At 41.5% G+C, this 12715-nt stretch overlaps 1 protein-coding gene across 12 annotated transcripts in view; it reads right to left on the bottom strand.

Moving 5' to 3' along the window:
• FRS2 (fibroblast growth factor receptor substrate 2) overlaps positions 1 to 12715 on the bottom strand; it is a 118590-nt gene that overhangs the window by 5725 nt on the left and 100150 nt on the right. For all 12 annotated transcript variants that reach the window (XM_070622044.1, XM_070622040.1, XM_070622038.1 and 9 more), the window contains 5 exons: positions 10860 to 10954; positions 4187 to 4278; positions 2696 to 2882; positions 1724 to 1882; positions 1183 to 1346 (listed from right to left, as the gene is read on the bottom strand). In XM_070622044.1, the coding sequence (XP_070478145.1) occupies positions 1183 to 1346; positions 1724 to 1882; positions 2696 to 2882; positions 4187 to 4252 (576 nt within the window). In that variant the 5' untranslated portion in view covers positions 4253 to 4278; positions 10860 to 10954. The remainder of the gene's footprint in view (positions 1 to 1182; positions 1347 to 1723; positions 1883 to 2695; positions 2883 to 4186; positions 4279 to 10859; positions 10955 to 12715) is intronic.

Here is a 12715-nt window from a genome sequence, read left to right as displayed (position 1 = left end):
CTAAAACAAACCAGGAAAGTGAATCAGTAAACTTGCTTAAAAATAAAACAAAAAAGTCTGACCACATCAGTTAATTTTATTGATTAACTTTCTCTCTAAATATACTCTTACTTCAAAGCCTTTGTACCCGGTTTTTACTAATAAAAAGGTGAGGAGATGGGGAGGAATGTAAAAAGGGCTTCCTAACTTCATTAAAAAACTACTTCAAAATAACACGCAACATTGTACTTGATAGTGAAACATGAGAAGCATTCTGTAAAACTAAAATCAGGAACAAACAAGGAATACATCATTTTGATTTTGTTGTAGAAATTCTCATCAATGCATTAAAACGTAATTCAGAAATAAACAGCAAGTATTAAAAAGGAAGAGACAAATTTATCATTATTTACACATGATCTAACTATATAAAGATATAAGCCCTATTAGATTTAATAACAGTTCTGTAAAACGCATAGATATAAAATAAATATCACCCACTAAGAAATTATCACTACTTAGAAAAAGCTCAATGGTATTTTGGTGGGGATGATATAAAAATGTTTAGAAGTCTGTACATAAAATTTGAAAAGCTCAAAAATAAAATGCAAAACTGGGGGAAATGTAATTATAGCAAATAATATTAAGAATTCATTTACTATGTAAAGAATACAAAGAAACAAATTTTAAAACAGTAAAAATTTCTTAATGATAAACAACCATGAGGTTCACAAAAGATAAGTATAACTAATTAATACATAGACAATGTTCAACCAGATAATTCACTCCTCAAATGAAAAACAGAATAGTCAGGAATGTTAAATGGCTCCATAAAACACTGACAACAAAGTCTGCCTGCTGCCAGTAGTCCATCAATGATAAAACTACGACACAAAAAGCACATAACTCCAATCCAGTGGCCGTCTTATAACAGGAACCGGCCATCAGTCATGTCTGTCTTCATCTACAGACGCCCTTCTCCTGTGAACCCACAAACTACTGTCATGCTAAGCTGCCTGCAATACCTGTACTTATTTGGTCATACGTCAGCAAATACACACTATTTCCTCTGATTCTTCACTACAAAAGTCACATGCAAACAATGAAAGCTAAAACTCAAACTGACTAAAATCTGCAAGTCTCAGCACGGCACCACTTGAACGCCAACAGCCTACTACCCGCTAGACAGGGGGACACACTTACTTGTTCCTCAGCCACAAGCAAAGGGTGTGTAGACTCCTCCCCAACGGAGGGCAGGCGGGCACTTCCCACAGAGGGGTGTCTGCTGGAGGGACGGGACGAGGCGTCTCCAAAGGAGGGGTATCGGGGACACCCGTTAGGCAGGCTCTGAGCAGCAAATCCTGGAGCTGAGTTTTTGTTTGTTGGTTGGTTAAGAAGAAAAGCAGGACACAGGGGTAGGGCAGAGAGAAAAAAATGAACTGGAATGCAATCTGCACTGCGAGGATTAAGGAAAGTGTTTCTGGCAAGACACAGCAGAAGTCAGAACACAAACAGTGCCCTTCCACTTCAACTTTCCATTCACATTTTAGATAATATGGAACACTTAATGTCTGCATATTTAAATAGTAAAAATGTTTATATTCATAGCTAACAGTTTTTAAAAACTGATGATCATACTTATATTAGCCAAAGGTGATTTCCAACATGTTATAGATTAAATATCCAGAATCTGTAGTTAATAAATGTCCATTATTCAAAATACAAGCGGGAAACGGGTCCTTACTTGTAGGTGTTCGAGGTGTTCTGGGGACTTCCAATTCTGTCTGATGATTATTCCTTTCTACAACCGGCTCTTCCACCACATTTATACTATTATTTTGCATAATCTCCTGCAACATGTTAAATAACTCTTCTGCACGGGCACACTTAAAGGCAAAGATCCCTGCAGATATAAACCAGAAGGGAAAATGGTTACCCCATCCTTAAAAAAGATACAGGAGCATCTGTCAAAGAACAGAATTGGAAAGCAAGCATCTGTGCATCAATAGCAAGAAAGCCTTTTCAAATAAATGTCTGATAAATTAATGATACTCCCTGCTTCAAAACAAAAACCCAAGAGAAAGTTGAGAGAATAATTTTCATTTGTCTAAAGGAGGTGGCCCCAAATAAGGTAGACAAAAACAAGATTTGAATACTTACTCTAGTCTGCTGTTATCAACAGGGGCCAACTCATCCTCACTAACGTGGTCCCTTGCCACTGCACAGGCCCTGGCTGCAGGGTTACAGTCATTATCTGTTTAATTTGGATGATAATTCTGCAGGGGAAGGATTATCATTCTCCTCCGGTAGAGAAGACATTTGATGCTCGACAAAGGTCACGTGACTTGTGCAAGGCCATTCAAGTTGTAAGTAGCAAAAAAACCAAACTCTGTTCTGTTTGATTCCAAAGTTTACGTTCTTTCCCCAACAAGGTATAATAGTAAAGACACACAGTCAATTTACTGGGACTAATCATTTACTAAAAACCTTAAAGTTAAAATGAGTCAAAACTCCTGACATAAAGAATGTGCTTAAATGCTTGACAAATGAATACACAGTTTACTATATCCCTTTTGTTAACAATCCACTATTTGGGGGATTTTTTCTATCAGGAGAAAGGTAAAATATTAATTTAAACACTACATCTAGAATAACTGAAAGAACAGTATTTCACCGTGATACTGTTTGGAGAAAAAACAACAAAGCCTCCACCTACCTTGTCCAGTTTGACACCTTCGACCACTTTCAAATGAAAAGAGATTCGAATCATAGCCATAGCGTCGCAGGCAGAGGTAATGCCATTTCACCGAGTCACGCTTGCGAGTGTATAAAATCAGTTCTGTGTCTGTAAGTTCCATTATGCCAGAACCTAGCTCATTCCCATCATCATCCACATTAATGACCTAAAAAAGAAAGTTTAATTAGTGCGAACATAATGCTCCCGCTTGACAGTCACACACATATTTAACCAGCTTGTCAGGAAAATGCACAGCTGCTGACTGGCTCAGCTGTTCACTCCTTTGACAGTTCATTCGTCAATCAATGTGTGCAGGGTGTGGGTAATGCAGCAGCGTGATACCCACTTTGTCTCCAAGGAACCCATGTTCCCACTGGGGAGACAAGACAGGGCACCCACACCAAGGCAACACCACAGAACTGGATGTCATTAATTGACGAGAGAGTGCAGCAGAGGCTGCAAAAGGTAGGAACGGTGGCCTAGGGCTACTGGAGAAGCCTCCACACAAGAAGAGGAGGGACGTGGCTGGGCCTCAGGTAGAAGGAAAGTTAGACAGGAAAGGCAGTTCAGAGAGACAGCTGGTGGGTCAGGAGTCGTAGGGTACATCCTGAAGATACAGTGTTACAGCAGAGGCAAAGAAGGTATTTCAGAGAGACCAAGACAAGACTGGTGGAGTTCACGTAAGGGAAGGCCTTGCATTGCTGAGTTTCGGAAAATGGCTGGAGACTATGAAGACTAGATAACATGTGGGGAGGACTTGCCATTCCCCTGGGGCTGGGCAAAGCACTTTACATGCATGTTTCCCTTTTAATCCTCTTAACAATCCTAAACTGCAGGTAATACTATTTTCTCCATTGTACAAAAATGAAACAAGGACTTAGTGATAATGTAACCTGCCCAAGGTCACAAAGTTATGAAGCAGCAGGGCTGTGACTGACACCTAGGTCTTATGATCCAATGACTATTACTTATGGCAGACTGAGGCCAGACTACGAGAGACACTAAATGGCTATGGAGGAGTAAGGAGGAGAGCATCTAGTCCCCAGAGCAAATGTGAGAAGATTTGAAAAAGAGGAAGTTTTAGAATGATGAAATAGGAAGATTAACTTGACGCCAACCGCAGCTGGATCACAAAGGTGACGGGAGGTGGGCTCTATTAAGAAATGGTCCAGGCATGAAGCAGTGACAGGGAGGCGGTGATGGGACTGAAGGGCAACTACAGAACGGAGCTCTAAAAAAAGTATCACCAGAACTGTATGGTTAATTGGACACAGAGAACCAGAGGGAAAGGAAAGAGGATTCCACACCGTAAGAAAACGTGGTCGTCATTTGTTAGAACACGAAACGCAAAGTGGACCAAAAGGGCAATGAAAGGGTCTGGAGACAAAAGTGAGGTGTAAGGTATCAAGTGAAGTGGAAGGACAACAGCCAAGCAGGCAGCGAGAGAAGGACTCACACAATCTTACTGACCTTAAACTTGTTCCGATGGTTATCCGGGACAGTGTCTTTATCTGGACAGCTACAACAGCTACCCATGGCTTCTTCAGAAGACCATGTGAACACTACATGAACGATAAGGTGGAAAAAATTATTAGATGTAGGCTGCGAAAATCATAAAACAGAAAAGGACTTTAGAAGTCATGGAACACACGCCCTGCGTTACTCTGATGAGGAAAATTAAGCCTAAGAGGGAGCACAGCTGCAGCTAGATTTCACACAACTGCTTGATGGGTTTGCTCAGTGACAGTGAGAACAATATGAGGCAGACTTCACAGAAACCTCAAATTTCCAGTTTAATTTGCAAAGATTGGCCCATTTTAAAATTATCTAAAAAAAAAAAAAACAATTTAAAGTCTCACATGTAACATTATTTAAATAAGTTCATTCATGGAATTAATTACGACTTATCAGGAATTTCATGTCCCTCTTTTAATAAATTTCCAGAGGGATGCTAGACTTGTGGTTTGGCAGGAATGTTGATTCTTCTTAGTCATTGCAGTATCTTTTATGTACCCCACCCGACAAGAATTCACTGGTAAATAAGACAAAAACAAATTTGGAATAGTTCATTAGAGAGAAATACAACCCAAAATTCAGCAGTAACTCACACAGAGAACACTGGCAAAACTGACAGAGCTTGTGTAGCTAACTCTCTTTCCCACAGAAGTGTAAGGTAAGAGGTTACGGTGACTTTCAGCGTTCAACCACACTCCAAATGAACAAAGGAGGAATTCAAAATGTCACTTACAAACAAGAGAAAGAATCAGAGCGAATGTGAGAAGATTTGAAAAAGAGGCAGGGAAGGAAGCACAGGAAGTTACTAAACATTAAAAACATAAACGTGATCCGAACTTGCTTAAAATTCTTCAGTGGTTCTTCATGACCTTCAGGAAAAAATTCAAAGCTCGTCACTATGACATGAGGCCCTTTAAAATCTGGCCCTTGTGTACAGATGAAGTCTAGACTCCCTTCCTTCTGCTCAAGCCCTACCCAGTCATACCAAACAGCTTCCCAGAGCATCTGGTCCCTCACATCCTTCCATGCTGCTCCCCTCCTGCTTCTTTCCTTTCTCAAGATTCAACGCAGAGAGCAATGCCTTTAGCAAGCCTTCTCTGGCTCCAAGCACCTGGGTGCATTATACTCCTTATGCATCCCCCAGAGCACCCCAGCCTTCCCAGGGTCACAGCGCCTTTCACACTGTCTACTGAGCAGAAACTGTGACAGGCTGTCTGTCCACTTCTGTCTTCTTCCCTCCACAGCGAGCTCCTCCCTGCAGGGATGGCCCTTATTCATGTTTGCATCCCCAGTTCCTAACACAAACCTAGCACACAGTAGGTGCTCTAAGTCCCCTGTGAGCTGAATGAACTGTACTAAACAAAGGTAAAGAATGCCTGGCAGGTATAAGTATTAAGAAGACTAAAAAGTATACTAGTGTTTAAGCCAAAAGAAGTGATAAACAAAACAGTAAAGTTAAGTAAGACTCCTATTTGGTATTTTGCTCTAACGAATATGCCAGCTAAGCATCATGGTGTAAAGATGACTAAGCACAGCATGTGCCTCTGAAAAGCCATGAGTCTAACAGGAGAGAGAGATACAAACGGATAACGCACTAAGCTAACCCTTCTATCGGAACAGGAGGAGAGTTCTGTGGGCAAGAGAGGCAAGCAACAAACATTCTGGGTTACGCAGGGCAGGGTGCAGCACCTGAGCTGGTACTTGAAAAGGTGAGCAGAAACCAGAAACAGGTCCTGAGACGGATCAAAGGGCAGGCAGGAGGCAAGGGCCGGAGGGCGGCGCCTTCAGGGACAGGGGGTGTCCCTGCGACTAGAGCACGGGGCGCCGCCACACACACAGGGGCCAAACCGTGACGCATCGAGGGAGGATCTGGGCTCCAGTCAACCCAGGCGGGCTGCCTCGACGGTCCCCGCAGGCCAGTGGACAAGACTGTCGTGGTGCTGATCCCTCTCCATGGCAATGCTTCTGTCTCCCCACCTGCTTCACTGTGATCTCCCTGAAGACGGGAGCCCATCTCCTTAATTTTCCAGGGCACTACGCACACTGCTTGACACAGCCCACGCTCCATAAACGTTCAATAAATTACAGGATGAGAAGGAGGCAAAGGAACATTTAAAAATTTTTTCTAAAGCAAAGGGATAATTGATAGAAACATTAAAAAAAAACCTTCTTGAAAGTAAATATCCACCCTCACTGCTGACCTCCTCACAAATATACAGAGCTAAAAGATTCCTACAGTGTAGCTTTTGCTTTAAAAGATGGTGCCTCGAGAATCTGAATAGGCCAATCACAAGTAAGGAAATAGAAACAGTAATCAAAAACCTCCCCAAAAATAAGAGTCCAGGACCAGATGGCTTCTCTGGAGAATTCTACCAAACATTCAAAGATTTAATACCTATCCTTCTCAAACTATTCCAGAAAATTGAGGAAGATGGAGTACTCCCTAACACATTCTATGAAGCCAACATCTCTCTGATCCCCAAATCTGACAAGGACAACACAAAGAAGGAGAACTACAGGCCGATATCACTGATGAACATAGATGCAAAAATCCTCAACCAAATTTTGGCAAACCGAATGCAGCAATACATCAAAAAGATTATACACCATGATCAAGTGGGATTTATACCAGGGACACAGGGATGGTTCAACATCCGCAAGTCAATCAACGTGATACACTACATTAACAAAATGAGAAAGAAAAACCACATGATCATCTCAATAGATGCAGAGAAAGCATTCAACAAGATCCAACATCCATTTATGATAAAAACCCTCAATAAAATGGGTATAGAAGGAAAGTACCTCAACATAATAAAGGCCATATATGACAAACCCACAGCCAACATCATACTCAATGGACAAAAACTGAAAGCCATCCCTCTGAGGACAGGAACAAGACAAGGGTGCCCACTTTCACCACTCCTATTCAACATAGTACTGGAGGTGTTCGCCAGAGCAATTCGGCAGGAAAAAGAAATAAAAGGAATCCAAATAGGTAATGAAGAAGTAAAACTCTCGCTGTTTGCAGACGACATGATCTTATATATAGAAAACCCCAAAGAATCCATAGAAAAACTATTAGAAACAATCAACAACTACAGCAAAGTAGCAGGGTATAAAATCAACATACATAAATCAGTAGCATTTCTATACACTAACAATGAACTAACAGAAAAAGAACTCAATCCCATTCACAATCACAACAAAAAGAATAAAATACCTTGGGATAAATTTAACCAAGGAAGTGAAGGATCTATACAATGAAAACTACAAGACTTTCTTGAAAGAAATTGACAACGACATAAAGAGATGGAGAGACATTCCATGCACATGGATTGGAAGAATAAACATAGTTAAAATGTCCATACTACCTAAAGCAATCTACAGATTCAATGCTATCCCAATCAGAATCCCAAGGACATTCTTTACAGAAATTGAACAAAGAATCCTAAAAGATGGTGCCTCAAAGGAATATTTTTAATCTGTTTCTCAAAAGGGGCAGAAAAATGATTCCTCCACTTGCCTCCCTCACAGGCAACTTCCCCTGCTGGCAGGGACACAGGAGTGGTGGCGCCACCTACTTGGGGATTCTGACCTCACTGAGTACTTCAGTTCAGTCCAATAATAATTAACGAAAAGCCTAGTACATGACACAAAAGCCTTGTATGCCACACCAAGGAGAATGAATTTTATCCTACGCATGATGGAAAGGCACCGAAGAATTCTAAGCAGGAAAGTGAGGTGGCGAGGACTTCACTCTAAATTCCTCCATGTGCAGGATCAATTTAAGTGGGGTTTTGGCTCAGAGGAAGGGAAATCAGTGAGAGACTACTGAAAAATGAAATATGCTAAAGACCTAAAACCCGAGAAGAAATAGTAGGAATAAAGAAGAAAAAGACGAATTTGAGAAAGATTGAGGAGAGGAAGTCAGCAGCACTGAGTGGCTGGCTAGGCCTCCAGGAAGGAAGAGGCAGGTTCCAGTGTGGCCAACGAAGGGTGCTGGCTCCATTACCCGAGAGAGAAAAACTGGTAGTCTTCAAGTGGAAGAGATGGCTATTAGTTCAGTCTTAGACATGTCACGTTGAGATTCCAGAGAAAACCAAACGGAGACATGCAATCGAGTTAGTATATGAGTGTGGGTGTGAGGGAGGAGGTAAATATTCACACACACAGAATTTGAAGCTATGAAACAGAAGACACTGCTCTAGAACGGTATGGAGAGTGGTCTGCAACTGAAATTCTGGGGAATACAAATGTGTAGGTACTGGAGGAGAGAGAAGTCAGTGAAGGAGGAAAAAGAGGTCAAAGTAGCACAAACTAAGACAAGAAAGCGTCAAGAAGGAGGGTTCCACCCACAGTGGAGGGGCAGAGGCAGAAGCCCAACTGCAGAGAGCACAGGAAACAAGGAAGCAGCCCCCCAGAGACTGAACTGCTCTTTCAAGAACAAGCTGAGAAAGAAGGAGTAGAGCAGGACGGGGGGACAAACATGATGTCACAAGAAAATACGTTGCTTATTTACTGTGTTAGGATGACATCACTTTACGCAGGTTTGTAATCAGTAGGTCAGGAAAGGTTAAAAAAAAATATATAAAACAACAAAGGAAAGAGAAGGGCTACATGATGGATCAAGACAGAGGGGGAGCGAGAGAAGACGAGCTCCAGGGCCAGGTTCAGAATCAGTGCAGATGACGAGGAAGGCCCCATCTGCTGAGGAGAGAAGGAAGAAAGGAAGAGCGGGTGGAGCACAGAAGAGAAGCTGAAGCAGGTAACCTGGTCCATCCCACATTTCCTTTGTAACACACAAGGCAAGTCTGCAGAACGAGGGACGTGGAGAGAATGGTGGGATGGTTCACGGAGGAGCCACCCAAGGAAGGTACTGGGATTACTGAGGGTTCCGCGCCGAGAGCTCCGCAGAGGCTGGAGAGCCAGGCTACACTGTCTGTAGCTGTGCTCAGCAGTCCGGGGCGGGACACAGTTCAACTGACCCAGGGTCAGAGGGTAAGAGGACAAGGAAACTAAAGGGTGTTGACAACACAGGGGTCTGAAGTGATGGATCATCAGGGCTGGTGAGGAAGAAGCACAGAAAGAAGAGGGTGGATGAAACGGGTGAAGTTTCCATCCACATCTCTGACTCGTCCTCTTGAGCCACAAACTCCTAGACAAGGGGAAAGGCAGATGCTAGATATTCTGCATTTATGCCCACGTTAATATTTGGAGAACACATCTGGGTTATGTAAATGTGAATAACATGTACTAATACTGTAAACACTTGATGAGACCATGTGATCTCATCATCTTACTCTGGCAAGTTCATTACTCAGTGAAAACACACACTTACTGTGCTCCCTCAAGAAAGGAACAAGAACAAAAGGCAGCTACTGTTTGGGAAGATCAACATTGCAACACGTTTGCTGAATACAGTCATGCACAGCATAACAATATTTGGGTCAACAATGGACTGCACATATGACAGCGGTCCCATGAGATCAGTACCATCCAGCCTCGGTGTGTAGGAGGCTGTACCATCTAGGTCTGCGTAAGTACTGCAGGGGAGGAAGAAATTTTCCTCCACCCTTCTAGGTTCTTCTGTCTGGTCTAAGAATTGAACTGACATGAACAGAGTAACAACTGAAAGACAAAAAAAAGTTTAATAACATGTACACATGAGAGAAACCCAAGAAAACTGCAGAACTCGCCAAAACGGCTGAAGCCCTCACCTTAAACACCATCCTCTGCTAAAGACAAAGAAGCTGTTGGGGGTGGGGGAGTCGGGGACTTCAAAGGGAAGGAAGACAATTCACAGGTAGGAGAAAAGCAGCAAACTTTTGGAAAACAAGGGCTTGTTTGGCCACACAGAAACAGAAGACACAGAGGGGAGCCCAGCAGACAGACTTTTCTAGGTTCCTCCCTGTCCACCACCCAGTTCATGTCATGCTCAGGTGATAGCTTGCTTCCTGAGACACGTTTTTTTATCTGAATTCTTTTAGGCAATTAAGGGGAAGGTAACAAGAAAAACTTGCTGAGTCTTTTGTTTCTTAGAAATAATCAGCCTAAAATAATCATGTTAAAGAGACACACTTTGGGGTGGCAAATGTTTTTCCCTTCAGTGCAGTCTATGACGTTCACAAGACAAAATCGCCTGATGATACATTTCTCAGAAGCATCGCTGTCGTTAAGTGACACATGGTATCTTTTTTTTTGTTGCTGGGAATGAATCGCCCAGAGCTAACATCTGTTGCCAGTCTTCTCTTTTTCTTCTTCCTCCCCAAAGCCCAAGTACATAGTTGTATATAGTTAAGTCCTTTGAGCTCTTCTACGTGAGCCACTGCCACAGCATGGCTACTGACAGACGAGTGATGTGGTTCCACACCCAGGAATTGAACCCAGGCCGATAAAGTGGAGTGAGGCAGATTTTAACCACTAGGCCATCAGGGCTGGCCCGCATGACTGCATTTTAAATTAGCAAACACTGTCTTTGTTTAATTAAAGCCATTTGTCCTTATTCTTATTCTTTGACAGCAAATCAGGAGGCAAAATGACTGCATTCAAGAAAACATTATTAAAATCTCTCATTTAAAAAATACAATTTGTGGACTTAATGATTTTTAAGTAAACTCTGACTTACCTAGATCTGGCCATTAATACTCCTAGCCTCTGCTGCAGCATCAGGAGTTCAATCATACTTCAAAACACCATGTTGTCTTTGTTTGCTGGCCTAACCTGGAAACAGTAGGAAAAAGTTGAGAATTTCTTATTTCTTTTAAAATAATAATTTTCCTTATGAGAATTCTGGCAGCACTGTTAGTTCAGTTAACCTACTTAAGCAAACTCAAAAGTCTAAAAATTTGATTTAAAATTATTTAATATACAAGATCTACTCTTAAAGTTAATAGGATATGTACATGTTATGAATAACGGCCTTTTCAAAAGAAAAAGTAGAAACACAAAAGTCTAAAGCTTTATGATGTTTGGATAGCAGGGTCTTCAGGAAGTCATTGATTCTGGCGTCTCCACCATAGCTCTGACACTGGACAACTCACTGCTCTATACTTATCTCCTGAGACATAAATGAGAGGTTAGACTAAAAACACTCCTTTTCCAGCTCTCAAACCCCATTTTAGCCAGTTGCAGGCTAATTCTCCATCTCCATCTGCTTTTCTAAAATCTCACCATCACTGCCCACAAAGAGCGGACTCTCTTTAGAATTTACCCTCTGGATCTTCCTATTCCACAAGATCCCCTAGAACTGACTCCAAGGAGTCAGTCATCAGAAAACAGTAAAAATAGCATGCCACAGACACACGAGAATGAGACAAATTATGGTAATTACTTACAAGGTAGAGTTTCAAAAGATTTCAATATACTTTCAGAAATTTTCAGGTCAACTTACTCACTTTTTACAGCACAGAAAAAAATCAAGCTCACTCAAACATGGGCAGTAACATTTACTGAATAGCTACACCACATTAGGCATTATGTAAGGGGTTTTGCAAATAGTCTCACTTTAACCTACATATTAACTAGAGTTAACAAAGATGATTCATATCCAAAATGAACATTTCCAAAACCATAAACCCAATTACAATCAAAATTTTCAATTATGGACTTCAAACCTATACATAAAATCAGCAGTTCAGCCAGGTGTTTGCTTGTGCGGCTCGCAACCTGTTGCCACAGCCACGTCAGGCTGGGCAGCAACCCAGCACCTCTTCCTTAGCATGTTCTTCTTTTCTCCAGAAGCTTAACACACACCACACTTTGTCTCTGGCTAGTAAAACTGCCCAGCTAATTCGACCACCCACCATTCCTCTAATATGAATACATATTCTGTCTGTCCATCTCTCTCTTCTATGAGATGTTAGCCAACTTTAATTCAGGAACATCTCTCTTCCTCTTTGCTCATTCCACTTAAAAGCATCCTACAACCCCATCCTGAAATGAGTTTAATCGCAGTAAATACGATGAAGAGAAGTGAGCGTCGGCTATCTATGACCAGTTATCAAGGAAAAGTTCTAAGTTCTAAAATAAAGTCAAACATGTTAAAGAATCAGTGGACCAATCTATAAAGCTCTTAATATATTAAAAAGCCTCCATTAGAATCTCTGAAACTTTTTATTCTGTTACACGTTGGTACCTTTTTTCTTTTTCCATTTTCCTTTATTGTAGTAAAACATAAAATTTACCACCTAACTCATTTTTAGTGTACAGTTTAGCAACGTTAAATACATTCAATACTGTTGCGCAACGAATCTCCAGAACTACTTCATCTTGCAAAATCGAAATTCTATACCTATTAAACAACTCATTTCTGCTCCCCTTAAGTCCTGGCAAGCCCTGTTCTACTTTCTGTTGTTGTAAGTTTGACTTTTCTAGATACCAATTTTTGTAGGTAAGGGTCTAAGTTCACATGGGTGAAATCATACAGTACTTATCTTTTTGTGCCTGGCTTATTTCACTTAGCATAATGTCCTCAAAGTTCAT

The sequence above is a fragment of the Equus przewalskii genome, chromosome 5 (genome assembly GCF_037783145.1).
Source record: "Equus przewalskii isolate Varuska chromosome 5, EquPr2, whole genome shotgun sequence".
In the NCBI taxonomy this organism is placed as follows: domain Eukaryota; kingdom Metazoa; phylum Chordata; class Mammalia; order Perissodactyla; family Equidae; genus Equus; species Equus przewalskii.
Note: the sequence above shows the minus strand (reverse complement) of the source record. Positions and strands in the feature narration are given on the sequence as shown.